Source organism: Tauraco erythrolophus, chromosome 5 (genome assembly GCF_009769465.1).
Source record: "Tauraco erythrolophus isolate bTauEry1 chromosome 5, bTauEry1.pri, whole genome shotgun sequence".
Lineage (NCBI taxonomy): Eukaryota > Metazoa > Chordata > Aves > Musophagiformes > Musophagidae > Tauraco > Tauraco erythrolophus.
This window is the reverse complement of record NC_141469.1, coordinates 17,899,565-17,921,826: the sequence shown is the minus strand read 5'-3', so window position 1 is coordinate 17,921,826 and position 22,262 is coordinate 17,899,565. Positions and strand designations below refer to the sequence as shown.

Genomic DNA, 22,262 nt, shown 5'->3' with positions numbered 1-22,262 from the left:
CCCTGATAATGCACATATTCTTTGCATAATTTGCTTGTGTAGCGTAGATTAAACCCCGTTACTGGGTTCTGTTTCATTTTCAGACATTTGACAAATGTTTCCTGGGTTCTTCTGAAACAGCAGATGGCAATCGAGTGTTTTGTGGGCAAATGACATCTGTTTACCTCTTCAGTGAGGCTCTCAATGCTGCTCAGATCTTTGCCATTTATCAGCTTGGTCTGGGATACAAGGTATCTTAGAATTGACTGCAAAGTTTCCAAAGTTTAATTCTGATAAGACTCTTTATGACTGGTTTTAAGAATGTTGTGATACCTCTGTGTCCTGCTAAAAATGTTCTTACTGTGTGATCTTTTTACAAAAATTTTTAATAAAAAAATTCCATGTTTCTTCTATAAACCTATGTAACACCTCACAAACTATAAGTAAGCATTAATTCAATTATTTAATTTCCTATTAAAAAATACTTTTGTTCCTTTTTACTTTTCAAAATTTCTGTATCGGTGGTTGGGAAATGGAGGAACACCACTGTTATCTCTGGCTAGGTTCACTTTTTCATTGAGACTGAAAACTTTAGATCAAGTATGATGTATTTGTTTTAGAAATGCAGCTTTATAGTTGATTATGCTAGTCAGTTGTTTTTTTTAATGTGTGAAGTTAGTGCTGAGGATTAGTTTTCTTGCAGTGATTTATTATTTGTTTTGTCATAGCTTGAGGGGTACTAATTGAAGACTGTTATTACCTAGCAGCTGTACAAACATGCGTTAAAAAAGATGGTTCCTATTCTATCTGCTCCTCAGTTATTAGTTCCTTCTGAGTGAACATTGCTGACTGTCATTCAGTTTCCTAGTTAATGTGTTTCTTTTATGTTACCCACCATTTTCGCAATGTCACTATGCTGTGGAAAAAAAAAAGTCTGCAGTTTTAATTCTGTAAAATTGACTTGAGTCCATGTTCTTATGAGACTCCTTCTTTCTGAAATATTGCTAGATTGAAGAAGCAATGTTTTAGTCATTTTTTGGCAGTAGCTGTGTTGTGAACTGTATCCTCACTGTGTGTAATCTAATTTTTTTTCTTTTTCGCTTTCTCACCCCTGCTCTTCAATCCAGGGAACATTCAAATTCAAGGCAGAAAGTGATCTTTTCCTTGATGAACATCACAAATTGTTGCTGTATGATGGCAAACTATCCAGTGCTATCGCGTTTATGTACAATCCAAGGGCTACAGATGCACAGCTGTGTCTGGAGTCATCCCCTAAGGATAACCCGTCTATTTTTGTTCATTCACCACATGCCCTCATGCTGCAGGTATATCAGCGTTTTCATAGATTTGGAGGATATGAATGATTTCTGTTTGAAACCTAAAAATCAGGTTTTATAGGGATCTGAACAAGACAGGGAACTGCTGATAGGTTGGGTTTTTTGAGTTGATCCCGCTGATACCTCCTTAGTTTCTTGAATTAATGTGGAAGTGCAAGAATCCTAATAAAAAAGTTTATTATATCAAAGTCACAACCTAAAAAACATCAGTATTACTAAGACTGTTAGCTTTTCAAGTAGTCTTCCTCATTCCTGACATATGTTCACTCCACTACAGATATGACCTATCTCCTGTCCTTTGCCCTGTTGACACGATACCCTGTTCTTCCCTATATCTTGAAAGTCTCAATCTTTTGTCAGAAGCTTTTTGTGTATTCTGTTCTAGAGTTTCTCTGTTACTAAAGAATTTAGAATTTGCAAGCCACCTCCTGTATATTCATCTGAGGATCTACACTGTAGACTGTATCTAGAGCAGTAGGTCAGCCATACTGGGCATTTAGTGTGGCTGTGGCAGCCAGTTTGTAGTTCTCGCTGTTTCTTTTCATTTGGTAATAATACAGTTTTTATATTGAAGAAATTTCAAACTATTTCTAACAAACTTTTTAACAGTTTCTGAAGGAGATGTCAATATTTTTTTAATTCTTCTTTGTCAGGATGTGAAAGCAGTCTTAACGCATTCTATCCAAAGTGCCCTGCACTCCATTGGAGGAGTGCAGGTACTTTTCCCTCTCTTTGCACAGTTAGACTATAGGCAATATTCATCAGACCACGTTGACACAACTGTTTGGTGAGTGCATGCACTTATTGTGTTCTGTTCTTTGTTTCTTTTTAAGTAAACATGATTACCTCTTGCTTTATTAAGTGGCATAGTAGTCTAAATTGTCTTGTGCAACAACGAATTGTGTCTAAAAACAAAAAGGTGGCCTGGTTAGAGGCAGGACCTCAAAGTGATGTGCTTATTGGTACTAAATTTTCTATGAAAGTTCACATAGAATCAAAACGTACACATTTTCTACTTCGCTTTTTTTTTTGAGCAAGAGAATTACAGGCAATTCTCTTGAGCTTATCCTTGTCATGGGGAAAATCCACTGAGGAAGGCTTCAAGAGAAACTCCAAGAAGGATAAATTTTTCATCTACATGAAGTCATTCCTTGGAATTTTTAAAATTTTTTTACCTTCAGACTTTTTGGGAGATACTGTTACTCAGTGTTACTGCCAGGTTTTTCCCCTGGTTTCAGCTCTGTTTACACCCAGTCCTGCTTCTGAACATCCAGGCACAGAAACTGGTGGATCTCCTAATTTAAAAAGTAGTATTAATAGCAAAGAGATTGCTTTTTCGGAATCTTGGTGTAGTTTGCTCTGTTTCATTGCAGCTGTAGTTTCATAACTGTTTAAAGATGATCTACATCCATATTGTTGCTAAGAAGGGGTAATCACAATGTTCCTTCAGCACATTTGTACGTTCCTGGGCTGCTTGTGCTGACTGTGACACAAGGAGAAGAGCATGAACATTCCTTCTGGCAACAGCACAGAGTTAAATTAGCTTGAACCAATAGTAAAGCTGTGTCTAGGAAAATATTTCCCATATCTGTCCATCTGAAAGCAGTAGGAAGTGGAATGACGTTTGTTACTATCTTGCAGAAGTTTGAAAGTGAAATACAAAGCACAGAGAAGTACAGACTTAACTGTTGCCTTTCTGCAAGAATGTATTTTCAGAAGAATTTTGTTCTTGCATGTTATCTCAGAATCCAGAATTTTGAGTTAGAAATGCATTCATTAAAAGCAAAAATTTAGAGCTTTCAAAATTTAGTCTTGCTTTTTATTTTAAAAATTTTGATCTGAGCGTTTATATAACACATTAAACATATCTCTGGGCTATTTGATGGAAGTGTTAGTTTGGAAGTACTTTCTGTCTCATTGTAACCTTTTAAAACATTTTTATTTACCAAGACGTTATATTTTTCAGTTCTACTTTATTGGCTTTCATCATGGAGTTGTTGAAGAACTCCATTGCTATGCAAGAGCAGATGCTTTCCTGTAAGGGCTTCCTTGTGATAGGATATAGCCTAGAAAAGGTAAAGCAAAATTTTCTTTATGTCTTATGTTAATGTTGATTGGGTTTTTGTTTTGGTGTGGTTTTTTTTTTTTTTGAGAGAAATGTTTTTCCTAGACCATGTAGGGCCTTTCCTTAAGCAAATCTTCTTTTACAGTCTTCCAAAGCCCACGTTACCCGAGCTGTGCTAGAACTTTGCCTTGCCTTTTCGAAATACCTAAGCAATTTACACAATGGGGCACCCTTGCTGAAGCAGCTGTGTGATCATGTTCTCCTTAATCCTGCAATATGGATTCATATCCCAGCACAGGTAAAATTGCTTATTCTTTTGAATAAGGTATCTTATGATGTATTGATTGGAGAGTGTTGAGACTAAGCCGGGACTCCCAGAATTATAGATACTCGCTCTCCAGCAGAATTCATACAGGAATGTCTTCAGACTCTGCTTTTCTGCATGTAGCAGTCGTTTGGGAAGTTTGGAAACCTGCAGCGTTCTGCAGAGCAGATCTGGGAGTGACTTCTGGAGACCCTGACCCAGTCAGCGTTATAGATTGAGAAGGAATTTTAGATGGTTTAGTTGGCAAAACCCCAGTAATTTCTAAGAGTAATTATCCTAGGTGACAGATTTTGACGTCTTCATTTAAATTGACATACTCCCTGCAGAGTATTTTTGTTTTGGTGAAAAATGTGAAAAAATGTGCAAATTTCTTATGTCCTGTGAAAGCAAACAGCTTGGATGGAAACTTTCCACTTGGTTCTACTTGAAATCTTCTTACCAGCTGTTTTGATCCCCTCTGTAAGAATTTGTTTTGCATTTCAAAAACTGAGACAACACTAACAATGCTACTGTTGAAGTTGTCAAACATTCGTTTGCTGCAGCTAAATTAAATTGTTATTGAAGTCATTATTTCTCAGAAGAGAAAGGGAAAGAAGATATGTAAATAATTAAGCTATAATGAATACTGAAGCCTGTAATAAATATGCACCTTTCTGTAGTACTTCCTATGTGACCCTGTTCTGAACAGAGAGGTCGGACTTAGATGATCCCCAGAGGTGCCTTCCAAGCTCAGCTATCTGTGATTGTGTGACTATGATGCTTTCATGCTTCTGTGAGCATGGACCAGCTTAAAAAAACCTACAGCACTCTGTAACAGTTTTAGAAACAAAATGAAATTTTTCGTCAATTTCCAAGGGTTTTGAGAGATTTGTGACTGAGCCTGGCAGAGAAGAACCTATGTAAGACATTTTAATAGATGAAATTTAAGAATGGGGTTGTCTAATGTGCTGCAATTTTGCCGTAATGATTTTTGATCTCCTAATTGGGTGTTGTAGGTTCAGCTGATCCTGTACACTTACCTGTCTACTGAGTTCGTTGGCACTGTTAACATATATGGTGCAATCCGGCGGGTTGGGACCGTTCTTTTGGTCATGCATACCCTAAAGTATTATTACTGGGTAGTGAATCCTCAGGATCGCAGTGGTATAACTCCCAAGGGCATAGGTATGTATTATTTCTACTCTCACAAATCAATGTTTCTTTTAAAAGAAAAAGTTGTATACAATGTAGAAAACAGAAACGTAAATATTCCAGAAAGAATTTTATTTTAATGGAGTGGGTTCACTGTAACAGTTTGAGCAGTGTGCTTTTGTCCATAGGATATTCTTGAAAGCTTTTTTCTCACAATCTAACGGGAACTTTCTTCAGAAGTCATATCCTCTGCCATCAAAGACCGATGTGAATTAATACTGTGTAGAGCTGCTCAGAGAAATGGTAGGGTTTGGAAAGTGTAGGGCTGTGCCTGGGAATGTGGTCTCTTTATGGAGCTTGTTCAAGTACTGGACAGTCTTTAAGTGCTTGTAAGATCTATTGATAATAGCTGAAAACAAGCATGCTGAGTCTGTCTGACAGACATAGGGATCTGAAATTTTGGAAGATGGCTTAATAAGCGTGCTTAATCCAGACAGTGAACTCATGGTGAAAGAAGTAATAAGAAATTTAGAACAGATGTTTAGTACTTGTCATTGACACGGAACACAGAACAAGAATACTGATCCTAAGAAAAGAAGCACAAGGAATAGCTGCTTGACTAAGAAATCCAGAACTGTAAAAGGAACTGGGAGAAGTGGAATGTACAGCAACATAACATAAACACATGCAGATGGAACTGGTGCAGATAAGGGAATTAATGCTATTTGGAAGTATGACTTTACGACTCTTCTAATTGTTGTTCTGTGCTTTATGGGGTTGGACAAAGGGAGAATAGCTTACATCTCTGCTCTCTCCTGTAATGAAGAAAGGCTCTGGAATTTCAGAGAGAAGCAGGTAATGAAAGATAGCTGGGAGTTGAGTGCTCCTTAGATGTGTCCGACTTCCTGCCACCAACTTCTCAAAATGACCAACCCTTCCTGTTAGAGGGTTGCAAAGACTGTTTTGTAGTGTTTTGCATCCTTTAAGGGGCAAAGCATGCATGTGTTCTCCTTTCTTATTAGTGAAGACGTGGATCTACTTAATTATTTCTGAACTGATTTCTTGAGCCTGAGGCAAGTGTATGTGTAGGGTAGTCATACTAGTAGGGTTTAATGTCTTGTTTTGACTACACTAGTCTGTATTGAAAATAACTTCGTAACCCAAATAATGCCTGTGGGCTTATACTGTGTAAAACCGGACTCGTATGGTCACTTACATTTGCTAGTTGATTTACTTTTCTCTGATGATTAAGATCATAAGAACTGTGAACCTATGAGCAAATGTAAAAGCTATCCCTAGAAACGTATTTGCAACAGTTCATTTGCTTTCTGTATGAAAGCTTTTGCTTGGTTTTGACATTTGGTTGCACCTGTTTTTTTAACCTTGTCCCTCCTGGGAACTGCTCAGTGTTTGAGTATTTAAAATGTTTCAGTGAAAGTCTGCTTCACGCAGGAATGGCAGAAGCAAGTCCTTTTGACTTTGAGTTAACAAATTAAGTCGTGGCTTTCAGGGTAATCTTTACATACAGCATTGTAAGATTGATTTTTCCTGTGTATATAGCCATGTGTAATAATGGCATGTAGTTCTTCATCCAAGCCTTTAGCAGAAGAACTTTAAAAACAATTGTAAACTGCAAAAACGTGAAATTCTAACATAAAGCTCGTATATCAATCTTATTCCATCCATGAAGTTAGTTCATAAACACTGCAAGAAAGCAGCAAAAGAATGGAAAGAATTTAGAGGGGTTTAGAAAACTGTATTTAATAAAAGCCTTGGTATAGCCTCACTGTTTGGGCGTTTTGCTAATGAACATGATAAAACACATTAGTGTTTTGTAATCTGAAGTGGAAGAAAGATGACTACTTAGAATTGTGCCCTCTTCACCTGCAAAATGCCTTTTAGTTTTCTTTGTGTGAAAATGCGTACTATGCTAATAGCTGTTAATTTTCTTTCATATATCTATCTACTTTTCTTCTTTTGTAGATGGGCCACGGCCTACTCAAAAAGAGATTTTATCTCTGCGAGCATTCTTATTGATGTTCATTAAACAGCTAGTGATGAAGGTAGGATGACTTTAAATTATGAAAGGATATCTAAATTTCCTGTCCTAAAGAAATGCTCTTTAATATAGCATTTCTTTGTAAGCATGTTGAATTTTGTAAACAAATAAGTATATAGATGTACCATGTAAGGTGTGTCTTTTTGTTGTGACTCTTGCTGTAGACAGCAGTGTTAAAGATGCATTTTTCTCCTTTTTAAGCTGTTTTTATCAAAAGTGGAGCTGTTAAATCATTAATTTAGAAATTTTTACAACTGGGGAAATAAGTATTTAATTATTTTTTCTTTTTTTTTGGACAAGCACAGTATCACCTGCATCAGAAGTGCTTAAAGACTAAAGAGCAACATTTGACATTATATGCTGTGGGACAGAGGAGGATAAGAAAGGCTTTATCTGTGTTTCAGAACTTTGTTAGACACTAGAGCAATACTGAAATACAGCAGTTTTACTGCTTATAGACTCTTCTTAACCCTTTCCTATTGTAAGCGCCGATCTCTCTCTTCTTCTCTCCTGACTTTTTCTGTGTTGGAATCTAGCTCCCTTTTTCCCTCTTCCTCTGGGTTGCTAAGGGACCAGTATGCTCTCTGTGCTGCTACCCTTAGCCCCAGCAGTATGGAGGTGTAACTACTGGAAAAGTTCTGCTCTTGACTCTCATACTCTTTTAGAATGGATGTTCTGCAGTTGAAGTACTGGGGACATTTTAGCTGTCAAACTCTAAAAGACTTTCATGAAGTGTTAGCTTTGGGTTTTTTTAAGTTTTTTAAATTTCTGTCAGAGATAATAGTTTCACAAGGACAGGAAAAAGCATGTCCATCATAAAAGGTTGATTCTTCTGCCAATTTTCTATTTGTACACAGCAGTGCAAAATCTTTTCAGGAAGTGGGAGACTTGCTTTAAATAATAAAAGCCCTAGAAATGAAGAAGCTTGCTTTTCCCTTCCCTCATCCTGTTTTTAGAAACTGTTAGTTTTCATTTTATTTTCACCAAAAAGACCTCAAGGCAGATTCCTGACATAGATGTCATAAATGATTTAAATTTCTGCTTAGTTGATAGCAACTGAAGGTAGGATTCTGTAGTGGAAAATAAGAGGCAAACTCAGCTGTAGGCATAGCTATCAGGCTTATAATTAACATCCAGGTCTACTTTTAAATGCTCTTTGCCACCTTAATTTAATTCTTCTATTAATACGAAACTCTCAGTTCAAATTGTCTATGTCAATTAACGTGTGTTACTTTAACGAGTTCATGTACTCGATTACTATCTGGCTTGTTTTTGTGCCTGTACTGGAGTTGTCTTAAAGCACTTTTGTAACCTTTTTGGGCAGGGAAAAAAGCTACCCTCCATCTATGAAGCTGTTATAGTAGCAAGTGAAAAGGGATTTTTTTTTTCTTGTGGGACTTGCTCTGTATATAACAGTAATGATGCTCTTTTGGGAATGGTACTTTTGTACTTGAAAGATGATAGTTAAAACCTGATTGTTTTTAAAGGACTACGGAATAAAAGAAGATGAATTGCAGGCTATCCTCAATTATCTGCTCACTATACACGAGGTAATTTTTAATTTGGGGGTTGTGTGGGAGGAGAGGTGTGCTCCTGCTGCTGTTTGTAACCGTGAAATGTTTGAATATTTTCAAATATTACCTTCTCTATGCCACAAGATGGCTCTGTAGAGGAAGTAGCAAACATTGTCCAACTCCTTAGTGTAGCGTGCTGAATTGCCAATGTTCTTGCAGTGATTTAAGCACTATGTTCAGTGTTACATTGAAGTTCATTAAGCCAGTAAGTCAAAAAGGTTTCTTATGTTGTTCTGCAAACTGACTTACCAAGCAGAAAAACAGATGGTGAGACCGACTTTAAAAAAGAGGCAAAACCCTGTTTTATGCTGCCTAAGTAATATTTTTTGTTTTGTTTTTTTCTCTCCTTTTTATTTTGCTTCTTAAATAAAGCAATAAAATTGAAAACATGCTTTAAAAATAAAGATGTATGTTAATGGCATCTAAGAGAAGCATATAAACTTAATTGGGAGAAAATGTTGGTTACCACTGATACATCTGCATCTTCATATTTTAGCACCAGGAAAAGGCACTTTATGCCAGATGCAACATCAAAGACAAGGGAAATGGGGACATAAATCTAACTGATCTCATCTCTGTTATGGTGCCTGAAATGGGTAAAATAAGGAATTAATTGAACTTCAAGCAGTAGGGTTTTTTCTTTTTTTGTTTACACCTGTATTTTCTTTTTATTCTATGTGCTGGTTGCTACTACTTAGTAGTGCCAAGGTCAAGTAATTTAAGCCATTCTGCTTCATATGGAGGTGGCAAAAATAAGACACTTGATAACATGTAAAAGTAAACCAAAATAGCAGAAGCTTTATATAGCCTTCAGATGTGTAGGTGATACTTTAACTATCTTAGCAGTTTGCATAGTCAAATCTAAAAGATCTATGAATGCTGAATCCCACCGAATTAGGTATCTAGTTGTAAATTCAGAAAAACATCACCAAAACAAGTAAAACTCATACTTGTCATAGTTAATACCACAAAGAATGGGAAAAGACAGTTGCATTTTGCTACTTTGTAGGTTATTTTTAGTTATAATTAACTTGAAACAAATTAATAAACTGTAGTTTAGAGTGCTTTAGATTTATAGTATGGAAAACTTTACTGAGCATCTTGAATACCCATTTTAAATATTGTGTCTGGCAGATGGTGGTATTTTTTTTTCCTGAGGTGAACGCTTATTAGTAGAGATTTTGCACTGCACAACACTCTGTGCTGCAGAAAATGTGCAGCAGTTTATTTCTAGCTCCTGTGCAGTAAGAGAGGGGGTAATACACAGGCAAACAGCTGAGCATGTGTGTGGAAGGAAATAGCGTAGTCCAATTGTCCATTACCTGTCAAAGGCTTACATCCTAGTCACAGATGTATCACTTTTCACACTATAAAATATAAATAAAAGGGGTTTTTTTGTAATATTTCCTCCTGCACTTGCCTTCCAGATCTATAGCTCTTTTGATCCTGACCTAATTGTTTTGGTCCTTAGTTTACTATTACTCTCCAGATAATTTTGAAATGTTTTGTAGTGGTTCTTTTAGCCAAAACAATCTTCTAGCATATATGCATTTTTAATTGAAATTTGCAACTTTTATTCAACAGGATGACAATCTAATGGATGTCTTACAGTTGCTTGTTGCTCTGATGTCAGAGCATCCCGGTTCTATGATCCCTGCTTTTGATCAGAGGAATGGATTACAGTAAGTTTGAATTTTGTAAGTGGGCAAAAGGAAATAGTATTTTGAGTATACTGTTGCTTGTTGGAATTCCCATGAAATCCGAAAGATCCTCATCAGTGTATGTGTTGCAGTCTGAGGCTCCTCATCTTGGGAGATTTTTGTGTCCAGGTGTTCTTTTGACAAGAGGTGATGTTGGATTTATTATCAATGAGGTCTTTTTTTTTTTTTGTTATGTTTCCAAGCTGTCAGTCATGCTTAAGCAGGTAGAGATCAATTAGTCTATACATTGATGTTAAGTCTTTATCTACTAGCACTTTGTCTTCAGCCTCCCGTTTTACATGTGTTTTAGAACTGAAAGTGGGCTGACAAAAATTGGTTCAGATTTCTTCTGATCTTTCTTTACTTTTTTTTTTTTAAAAAAAAACCCACGTGTAAAGCATTATGGGACTTTTGCAGAAGAAACCTTTTTTTTGGTCAAGTTTAGTGCTTTGTGATATGGATTGTTCACAATTTATTTTTCCCAACAAACAGAAAAATATTGTTTAACACTATTATGAGAGAAAAGTAGGGAAAACAGTGAAATCTCCTAACAGGAAAAGCATAGGAGAAGATCTGCTAGAAAAAGACCGTTATGCCTCTGATTTTGTGTTTTGGCTCTCAGAGAGTGGTCATTTTATTGAAGTTCTCTGATTTAGAATGAACCTGCCTGGAATTAATGGAGAAAAAATTGGAACAGGCAAACAAATGTAAGAACTATTCCTAGAAGGATATGTGAAGTAGTAATTCTCTCGCTGTATAAAGGCAGAGTCTCATTTCATACATTTTGTTGCACCTTTTGGTTAACCCCTATTTACACGTATATTTTTTCAGTTGCCCTTTCTCAAGAGACAACATTCAGGCACATTCATAGTTGTTTTCTCCCCTTTTAGTGCTGGACTGATTTTTTTTTTTTTTTTTTAACGCCCTTCAGCTTTGACTTTATTTGTATGGTAATGTATTATGCTATGGGAAACTAATAAAAACTCTAAATAATAAAGTATTTCAATGTCATGTTGGGTCTCCAATGCAATATGTTTTTATTTAACAACTGGCAGTAGACATTTTCTTTTTTGTTAACTAGTGTGTGGACAAGTCAGTATGAATAGTGAGTCCACAGTGAGAAATCACTTTGTTTCCCTGTCTCGTTTGTTACATTCCTTGCTCCTATATAGTGTCCAGTTGTTTAACAGGTTGTTTGTATGCTTATTTGATACATCTACTTTTTGCAATTAAAACACCGTCTTCTTGAAATTTTAAAAAGAATTTTACAAAGCTTTATAAACATTTGAAGTTTTTAATTAATTAAAATTTTAAAAGTAACCAATCTACTGAAGAAATAATAAGTGTAAGGAACTATTTTTTTCTGTGCAGTTAGGTCACCTGCATACTGTTCTGTTAAGATGAGCAGGGAAATGGATTATGTTGCTTGAATGAACATTGTATCATGGGCTTGCTTGTTTGTTTGATTCTATAGTTGCTGTGGCTGCAGTTTTCTCCAGGATAAGTTATTTGTTATAGACAACTGGGTTTTTTTAATTGCTCCTGAATTTTCACTGTAAATTCTAGTATGGACTAGATTTTTTTTTAATCTTAGTTTAGGTGTGCTGGGTAATATTTTTAGGTATGTAAAAATGAAGGGATATGTAACTAGTGATGAGTACTCAGTTATGTATAAATAAGGCCTAGAAACTTGAAAAAATCCTTTGAACTCTTTACAACTGGCTGATCTAAAATGTGGTGTTGTAACATGGGATATTTTTGGAAAGACTCAAGAATCATTGAAATTAGATTATTCTCTCTTCACCCCTCCTGTCCCCCCCCTCTGCCAAGCGATACAAATTTTCTCAAAAATTTACTCAGAAAAGTAAAAGCTGAGTGCTGTGCCTTCTGTTCCAATATAATTTCATGGAGCATTAGAAAATTAATATTTTCTGTTTTCAGAGAGAGCTTAGTAGCCCCTGTTAGGTATAAGCTAAATCATATTTCACAAATTCAGAGATCTGTCCAATACCATGAACCATAGCTCAACTGAAATCGGATCGTGACATGGTCATAAGCACTTTACTGTCTACAAAGTAAGCAATGAACGAAATGAGATGTAACTGATAAATACATTTAGATGTTTTTATGGGACATTTACAAGGATCAAAAAGTTGCATTTGTTATTCTTCACATTGCTAGAAGGCCAGTATTAGAATTTTTCGCTGTGTAAATAAACTTCATTTAATAAAAGATTAAGCTTTAATGTACTGCAAATTAATGTTTGAGAAGTTAAGATGGAATGCTAGTCTGATTTCATTTTATTTGGGGAGCGGAAGGCATAGGTACGCATGATGAGATCTGTGCAGTATTACAGATTGAATTGGTAATGTCAAATATATTTAAGGTTACTGGACACTTCCCACTGTAAGACTGTACTTCCAATTGTTTAGGAATTTACCTGACTTTCATCAGTTACATTGACACTTTCCTTGCTGTGTGTGATACACTCATTTTCTTTCTTGGGAAAACCTCAGGTAGAACTGTTCAGGTAGTTAAGTCTAGTAATTTGTTACAGACATGTCCCTTGCTCCCTTCGACTTTTTTCTTGGACCTTTTTAGTGGGGAATAGTAAGCGGGTGTAGAGCATGGTCGTAAGGAGGTGAAGAGCAGAACTGATGTAGGTGAAATGAGGAGAATGCCTCCTGACTTGGTGTCTTCTCCTATCCCTCCTGAGGGAGCAGCAGTGTGTGCAGATGTCAAATATTAGTGCTAGTAATAAATCCATCTCCCTACATGACTATTCCGATCCATCCACATTTATACTGAAATAATTGCTTGCTTAGCTTTTTGGGTAAAATAGCAGATTAAGACAGTTCTCAATATAAGAATTGCAGCAGCCTTTCACAGCATATTTTATGTATTGATATTTGGGAGGTATTTAAATTTGATTAAACATCTCTGAATGTAGTTACAAAATGTGAAATCACAAGCTATTGTGGCATTAGCAGAAACATCATGCTGTTTTTTGTAGTCTTATTAATAGTCATTCTTTTAAATTAGACTCAGGTACAAATTTATTTGCAGTCTACTGCAGGTGATTTGTTATTGCGAAAGTTGCTGTGTATTTCAACTACTTTAGGAAGCTTTGTGTTTTCTCCACTTAGGGTTGTCTACAAGCTTTTAGCATCCCAAAGTGAAGGCATCAGGGTGCAAGCTCTAAAAGTGATGGGATATTTCTTAAAGCATCTTGCTCCAAAGTAAGTACTGGTTCAGATCTTAAAACAACCCCCCAAAAAAAGCAGGAAGAAAAGGTAAGTTGTGACACATAGATGCCATATGTTATTTGGTGTGTATACATACACACGTTTCTATGTGAAGTAGAAAAAGCTGTATTGGAGGTTAACCACTAAATATGCTTTACTGAATAGGAGCTACTATTCTTCAAGTACCCTTCAATTTGCTCTGTCGTTAACACATTTCTAATTGGAATTTCTAATTGGAATTTTTTAACACATTTCTAATTTCTAAGTGGAATTACTTGTTATGGGCAACTAGTGTCCAGACATTATCACTTCCTTACCAAGGTCATTGAATACTTACTAGAAGTATGGCTCTCTGCTTTTTAAAGTGATCTTTTTCTGTAATTCCACTGAAATTGGTAGCAAGAATTAGTTAGACTGGTGAAACTGAACTCCATGTTACTTACTGAGAACTAGATTTAATATGTCTCGAGTTGACTCCAGTAGTGGGTAACTGTTGAGATCTCTGTCCATGGTTGGATTTTTGAGTGAAATGAGGACAAAGATACCCTTTCCTTAGTGTTTATCAAGAAATCCCTAAGGATGTGTTTAAGCCTTTTGGGCACATGAGTGAGTGGACTGCATTTATAGAAGAAAGTTAGCTGTGTTCTGTCTGTCTTCAGGGAATGATTTGTCCTTTCAGAATTTGAATCCTTGCCCTTTTCCTTAACCAAACGTGAAAGACTTAAAGAAAAAGATGTTTCCAGTCATTTCATGTTTCTTGAGGCACACTTTTTAAACTTTTTTTTTTCCCCTAAAGCAAGTTGAACGTGTAAGTTAATTTTATCTTTCTGTACTATTTTAGGAGAAAAGCTGAAGTCATGCTTGGACATGGATTGTTTTCTTTGTTGGCTGAAAGGCTGATGCTTCAGACAAGCTTAATCACCATGACCACATACAATGTCCTATTTGAGGTAGTAATATACTGCAGTTAGGATCCAATCTTCCTAATTACTTGTAAGACATTGTTAGAAAATTGCTTACATATTTGTGCTGATATGTTCCAGATGACATTAAACCTTAGCGTGATGCAGCTGAGTGGTGCTTTTTTTCTCTCCCCAAAGCTCGCTACTTGGGATTCTCCTCCCCCTGCTTTAACTTGGTTATGCTCATTATGAACAATTCTAGATAGTGCGTAACCTGAACGTCTCAAGCAGGCACTCATATATACGTGGAGTTTTATTACAGCAAGGATCTTGCCTTATGATGATTGTTTTGGTTAGATTCAGGTTTCTCTTCCAGTGTATTTAAAATAACAGTGTGTGCTTAAGAGAAAGCAAAGAAAATAGTTTTGAGTAAAATTTTGAGGACGAAATAAATTATGAACAAAGAGAACAATTGGGTTTCTTGGATAATTTTTAGAACCATGGTGAAATAATGATGGTGCTGTGTGAAGGATGCATTCAACTATTTTTCAGTGAGCTGTCTTTATGAACATTGATATGGCATCTTCTTCTTTCTTGCTAGATTCTGACTGAACAGATTTGCACTCAAGTGATACATAAACAACATCCTGACTCAGATTCAACAGTGAAGATACAAAATCCTCGTAAGAATGATACACGTTTCTAAGTGCTACCTTAAGAAAAATGTACTTTAAAAAAAAGACATGAGAAAGCTTATTAATTATATGTACTAGTTTTAACTCTGGTCTCAGTTTTACATAGTCTTTCATACAAAAGAAAAGATAATATGTATTTAGTTGGAGTTATTTAGGAAATATGTCTCTAGCTTTTCAGAAGATGTTTTATGTGTCTAAATGTGTATGTAGTTCATAACTCACCCTTTTTGGCTGTGCAGTCATGTTATGAAATGGTTTTTCAAGACTTGCGTGCACAGGATACTTTGATTTAATACATGTTAGGGTTCTAGCAAAATTCTGATTGCATTATTTAGTGATGTCAGACTAAATTACCTGAAATATGGAAACAGCCTTCATCTTAAATTACATTCAGTACGACAACACAAGATGGAAACTAGGAGAAATGTATCTGCTCACTGTTTTGGTTAGCTTACTTTATGGGAAATATCTTGATGTGAAACTTTAGATGTCTTTTGAACTAAGAGAAAATACTGATCTCCATTCCTGAATTATATGTGTTATTAATGTGCTCTGTATATAATACAATGGACTTATGATAGCTTTGGGAATTCATTTTTTCTGGAGAAATAATAGATTTTTCACTTTCATAGCTGCTTTGTCATTAACTGTAGGTCATAGTTGTGGGTTTGCTTCATGTGGAACATGAGGGAAGAGAAAGGAAGGCAAAGCAGATACCGAGGAAAGCAATCTGGTTGCAGTATGCCGCTTGCCTTCTGGTAAATCTGTATGAAGCAAGAGATGTGAGGAGATTTCTGTTACCTTCTCTTAAAATTTTTGAAGTTGGCAGTTACTGCTGTGGTTTGTAGATTATTTGTAGTGTGAGATATGAGTCTGAATATCAAAGTTGTTATTATTATCTACATTATTCTAGGAGGAAGAGTGACTTCTAGAGTACCTTTTTAAGATCAGTGCTAGTATTACCGAATAATGAATTTCTTTTTAAAGAAATTGTATAAGTTGAACTGAAACTATCACAGTGACCATGTTCAAATTGCACCTTAATTTGTTTACAAAGTTAATTTGTTTTTTAAAAGTTAGGACAGTGACTGCCCCACTGCTTCAAAAAGAGGAGTGTATCTACAGTTTTGACTGTCTCCTAAAAATGTAGAAAACATTATGCTTGTAAGAGATGAAATTTTATGTCAGGAAGGTTTTGTCCCCTTTCTCAATCTTTTCTTTGTAACAGAAATTGTTAGGTGTAATCAGAAGTTGCTCACATTCTTTGAAAATTAAATATTAGTAAGGTAGAGCAAAATCTATGTCTTTTTCTTAGTATTGATTTTCTAACAGATGCATTGTATTATGTGAACTTCCTTAGAAAAAAGTTCCGATGGATTGTGACAGCTTGTCATTTGTCATGTGGTAACATTTGTGTTGCTTAAACCTCATAATTAAAAAAAAAAAAATCAGAATAATTTAACTTGGATTCCATTTTCTTTAGCTGTATAGGCCTACAAATTCCCCTGATGGTGACCATGTTTGAGAGGTCTTGAAAGAAGGAATTTGTATTAGTTAAGCCTTCTACTCAAATAGAGATGTGCTTTTTCTCAGTATAAAACTTTATGTAGCATCGCTTTTCTCGTACAAACAATATTGGAAGGTGTCCTATATTTTATGCTGTGCTCAGTACTAATATTTTGTTGCTCATGAACTGTGTTACAGAGATTTTGAAGGTTATTGCAATCCTGCTACGTAATTCTCCACAGTGTCCAGAAACTCTGGAGGTTCGGCGAGCCTTTCTCTCAGATATGATTAAACTTTTTAATAACAGCAGAGAAAATAGGAGGTAAGATGGCTTGCTGTATGCACATGTATGCAAATTAAGTAACAAGGTCTCCTAGTAAATTAGACTCTTTAAGCAGATACAGCTTCATTGCTGTTCAGTAAATTCTGTACTTTAGTATAGTCTTCAATATGTAAGATTAGAGAAGCTTGCACGTAGCAATCGTTTTAATCATGTTGAATTCCTGACTTAGCTGATGTGTATTTTGAATTATATGTATTATTGAAAAAAAATATTTGAATATAGATATATTTTGAATTTTGATGAAATAGCGTGTGTGTGTTTTGTAGGAGTTTGTTGCAGTGCTCTGTCTGGCAGGAGTGGATGCTTTCCCTTTGCTGTTTTAATCCAAAGACTTCTGAGGAACAGAAGATAACTGAGATGGTGTACACCATATTTCGAATTTTACTCTACCATGCAATCAAATATGAGTGGGGTGGCTGGCGTGTTTGGGTGGATACGCTGTCAATCACACATTCGAAGGTGAGTGTTTGAAAGAGTTGGGAAATTTTGTTACGCTGTGTTTTGTTAGGTTACACTAAATTTGTTAGATATAGAGCCTTGAAGTGCTGTATCATACCGTGAGGTAGTCTTGAAGTGAAGGTCAGTAAATGAAAGCCCAGTGTTTGTGTCTGTTATTGTGCACAACTTTCAAATATCTGACAATTAAACGTTAATTCTGTTGTCTGAACGCAAACTTTTTGTTGTTGTTGCCCAAATTGTTACAGTATTAGTTTATACTGAAAACGACACATATTTTCAAACACGAGATAATGAAATTTCAGGAGCGTTTCTGAAAAATTTTAGGGCGGATTTTGGTTTTTAATAAGAGTTTGAACACAAGGTGGCGCACCGTATCTACCCATAAACAGAAATACCTTTTTGTAACATCAAACGACTGTAAAACAAACTGGTAAAAAGCAAAGAAATCAAAGTTACGACAGATGCTTCAGCTGTTAAGCTGTCGTGGAATACAGGGTGAGAACGCAAATCCTTGCAGTATGAAAGAGGCTATTACCCTTCGTTATTCTTCTGTCTGATTTTTTTTGTGGTTTTTACAGCCAGAATCATCCCATAGAAGTTATTAGTGGATCTTCAAACAAGGCAGGGTGGTGTAAAAGAAACTGACCAGCCTTATTCTGAACAAAAGAGCGAGGCTAGTGTGGGCCTTGTAATTTTTCAGAAATATTTACTAAAGGTGAATTAAATGATAAAGTACATATTTCTAAATATTCATAACTTAACTGTGTGAAAAGGACATCTGTGAATCCTAAAGATGGCTTTATGATTCTGAGGAATTGTTAGCATTTCTGAGGTCCTTGATTTTGTATCAATTTTTTCTCCCCCCCTGCCCCGCCCCGCCCCAAAAATCCATCTCTGCAGACAGCAAGAATACTGTTATTTTGCAGCTGTTTGTTGCATTCATAGCTCGATGGTGGATAACTGGGCTATGGGGAGACAAATGTAGAAATCTAGATAATAAAAGTGTGTGAAATAATATTGTTAAATAGTTACTTAGCTAAATGGAATCCAGGTGCAAAGAATCCAGGGCCAAATTTTAACCCTTGCAGAGATCCCATTTTAGCTGTTGAAGTATCCTTAATTTTCTTTTGTGTTGGCTCTGCAGTCTTCAAAAAACCTGTTTCCTCTCTTTCCCTGAAGGTGCAGAGGGTGTGGGTGGAGTAGATTGCACGATAGCAAGCCATAGCCAGAGTAAAGATCCCTAATGCGCTTTTGTAGAAACTGGCATAATTTAAAGTGTTTCTATGATGGCTGGGGAACTGTCCCCGGGAAAAGAGGGAGAGGTGAGTGAAGGAAGACCACCTTTCTACCACTGTTGTACAGAGCTTTGGTGTATTGAACTTAAAAATTATCTAGCACGTTATCTTAAAAGCTGTAGTTCTATTCTTAGACTCTTTTCATAAGATAATGTAATGTTGGAAATCTCATTGAAACAGCTTCGATGTCAAAATGATTCTATGGATTTTTGGTCATTATCTTCAGTGACTTAATGTGACTAATCAATAGTCTAGAGTTCATGGAGGGAAAACCAAGATTTTGTTGTGATGCCACGGCCAAATGTTAAGAAAACAACTATGGTTTTAGAAAATATAAAAAGAATTGAGATACAGGTAATGCTACATTTGTGTTTTTTGAGTTTGGTTTTTTTTTTTTAAAAAAAGCTGGTTTTGTGCAATACCATAGTGAGTAGGAAAATGACGTGTTTCACTCCGTGTTTTCTCATTTTTGATTCCTAGCATAGCGAGGCATCTTTGGTTGTATAAGTAACTTTCTGTATCAGTTTTCCCAAGTCTAACTTCGTTGGCTTTCCAGTCAATATGTAAGGACTGTTTGTTCTTCCAGCCTACTTCAGAGGAAGTTCAATAATGCCAAGGTTGGAAGCATGTGAGTGTGGGCAGAGCTTGCAGCAGAGCGGAGGTGTAATTTTGAAGGAATTACAAAGCTGTTCAGTTTGTTTGGACATTGGTGCTAATATTTATCCAGTTCCAGAAGCCTAAATGAAAATGATTAAACAACAAAAGCGCCCAGAAAGTAACTTAACAATAGTGTATGAATGGTGATGCAATAATAAAGGATTTTAAAATTGGATTTTTTTACCTTTATTATGTGTTTGCCGTTTGAATTTTTAAATAAGTAATACATGCAATTTTTGCAACTAGCAATATGCAGTAAGGTAGATGATTTTAATTACATAAGCATAAACTAGGTTAAATCACAAAAAAGCTTTTTGTGATAAAACCTTAGAAATCGCTTGAAAATCAATTTGTTGTAAGAAGATTGAAAGTGTCCTTATAGACTGATGTTAATATCTAATGATAATGAATTTTTAATCCCTCTAATTTTTACTTATTATTCCTGTATCCTATTAAGCCAATATTGAGATTCATATAGATTCATGCAGAGTCACATATAACATAGTGTAGATGTAATTCAGTGGGCAAGTTGCTTGATGCTGGGTGCATCTCAGATGTTTTTGATTTCTGGCATGCTTTCAAAGTAATGTGGGAATTATGGGAACAAAAATATTTCCTTAACATGGCAAAGAGAATAACCAATTTGTGTTTTTATTATTTCATCTCTAATTGTATTGGGTTACTGCTTATTTTTCCTTTTTACAACCCTTTGCGCCGTTCCTGCCACTAATTTATAACGCCATTCTATGATAAAGAACTAGTGTATAAAGGACCAGTGTTACAGAATTGGATAGGTTTTGCAGAGCTACACATCAAGATACATGCAGCTGCTATAAAAAGCCAAAGAAACTCAATTGCAATTTTATTGTCCAGTTTGATAGATTTCCTGCCACCTTTGTAGCAGGGAAGCTGTTTGTCACTGTAACCCTCTCCTCCAACAGCTGCACAACGTTTTATAAGCAGCGATGGCTTTCCTAGCATAATTGCACTACGTTGGTTCCCTTGCACTCAGAATTTAGGAGGTGTGTGTAACCTTTTTAAAGCTAAATTTTTTTAGTATTACTCATGTATTTTGCTCATTTTCATTTTATATTTTATGGTGCTTTCCAAATATTAACATAGTGTATACAAAGGTGTGTAATCTGTGGCTTCTAGTTCAATAAAAATGTTAATGGCAAAAATTAAATTACAGCTCCAGTTTGTTCTAACTGGGCAGTGCTGAATTTATGGAAGCATTTAAGAACTTCTGTTTTTTAAACATTGTAACCATGCTAGCTAAGCCTTCGATTCCTATCCGTCTGGGCATGTTACTTTATAAAAAGGAGCAAGGATTTTGGGGTTAATAATAGGAAACAAGTAAAGAATGGTGGACAACTTGCCTTTTTGACCTTTCAGCTTCCCCAAGTTTTAAAAGAGTATAATAATTTACACAGTATAATACACTCCTAAATTATCTGAAAGTTTTAAACTACTGGGAAGAACTAACATTTGCTTATTTCAGACCCTTAAAGATATTTGGGTAGTAAAAAGTTGCCTTGTGTTACCGTGTGATTCAGTTAAAGAGAAGATATTTGGGTAAATTCTGATTATTTTTTTTTTTTAGTAGCTCAAGAAATTTTCATTGAGTAAGACTCAGAAACATTAATATGTATAAGCTGCAGTGTTATTGCTGTGTATGTGGAAATTGCTGTATAAGTGGAAAAACTTTGTTCACCCATGCGAATGGGAAGTATGATGTAAAAATGCTAGTACTGTGACTTTACCATACAACGTATCTCTAATTGTTAGTTTTCAGTCTAAGAAAGTACAGGTGTAATAAGCATTGGTGAATGTTGAGTAAATTTGCATGTTCTTTGGTGCCCTGCTCATTTAATACGTGAGAGGAAAAAAGGAAAAAGCGTGCGTGATGCTTACACGTGTTACGTTTGCCTGATTTTCGTCGCTGTCAGAAAAGCGGTAAAGGCAGCAAAGATTAGGTGGTGGTGGAGTCAATTGAAAAACTAATTTGCAGAGAAGTGAACATGGCTCAGTAGTTTTAAAAAGTAACAGGCCATCAGGATCTCTTGAGCCCAAAACCCATTGGCATTAATGAGTTACTGAGGACTGTTTTGTCTCCGTTTCTTTCTCCCAATCTTGAGGAAGGTAGAGGCTCCCACAGTGGTATGTGCAGGCTTTTTGAGCTCCAGGGCATTTTGAAGGCTGCAGGTGTTCTTCAGTCCTCTGAAAAGTGTGTCTGCATTGCCTTGAGGCGAAGCAGAGGTTGCTGGCCCAGAGGGTCGTTGTACTACTGCAGGTTTTTGATTTTCAGTCGTACGTTGCCCAGTGTACCAATGAAGCAAAGCTGAGGGAGATGCAAATACTTGAAATACTTAACTATGGGGTTCATTCTTATGGTATAAATAGTTATTTATAAAAAAATACTGCTTATTCTAGACAGAAATGATTCTCGGGAGGTCACCTAACTTACGGAGAGCGGAAGGAACTTGAAACTAGAATGTGCAGTCTCCTTTGAAGCTGTGTACCCTCCAAGATATGTGATTGTGACACACTCCTTCACCTTATCTAGATATTCCCTTGTTGCAACTTCTTTTGTAGTAGGTATGTGGGAAGGCTTTTCCTAATCAATGCCTCTGAGGAGAAGAAAGTATTTTCATTATTCAGCAGGCAGAACAGTCAGGAGGAGGGATCTGTACCACTGTTGGGCTCTTATGCGTGCAGCATGTATGGTTAATGGGGAACTCCTCCATCTCATTATTCACTCAGTTTGAGTGAGTGGAATGTCATGAATAAAGCTGCAGGATGCTAAAATTTGACTAATTCAAACTGAAAGAAAAGCATGAAATAGGGGATAGGAATAGAGTGAGAAAGGTAAACTGAGAATTTATGAAGCAGGAAAGAACAGGATCAGATGGGTAGATGAAGGTGCAGAGAAGCCTTAAAAGAAGAGTATAGTAGAGATTTGCTACTGGTTGAGAAGTGCCAGAGGTCTC

At 36.0% G+C, this 22,262-nt stretch overlaps 1 protein-coding gene across 5 annotated transcripts in view; it reads left to right on the top strand.

Annotated features, from left to right (window-relative positions):
- The window catches only part of LRBA (LPS responsive beige-like anchor protein), a 422,962-nt gene that overhangs the window by 51,532 nt on the left and 349,168 nt on the right, over positions 1–22,262 (top strand). For all 5 annotated transcript variants that reach the window (XM_086612273.1, XM_086612271.1, XM_086612272.1 and 2 more), the window contains exons 8-21: positions 84–230; positions 1,107–1,304; positions 1,970–2,103; positions 3,283–3,391; positions 3,527–3,679; positions 4,702–4,870; positions 6,821–6,900; positions 8,384–8,446; positions 10,055–10,152; positions 13,317–13,409; positions 14,257–14,365; positions 14,919–15,000; positions 16,717–16,840; positions 17,128–17,320. In XM_086612273.1, coding sequence (XP_086468399.1) covers positions 84–230; positions 1,107–1,304; positions 1,970–2,103; positions 3,283–3,391; positions 3,527–3,679; positions 4,702–4,870; positions 6,821–6,900; positions 8,384–8,446; positions 10,055–10,152; positions 13,317–13,409; positions 14,257–14,365; positions 14,919–15,000; positions 16,717–16,840; positions 17,128–17,320 — 1,752 coding nt within the window. The remainder of the gene's footprint in view (positions 1–83; positions 231–1,106; positions 1,305–1,969; positions 2,104–3,282; positions 3,392–3,526; positions 3,680–4,701; positions 4,871–6,820; positions 6,901–8,383; positions 8,447–10,054; positions 10,153–13,316; positions 13,410–14,256; positions 14,366–14,918; positions 15,001–16,716; positions 16,841–17,127; positions 17,321–22,262) is intronic.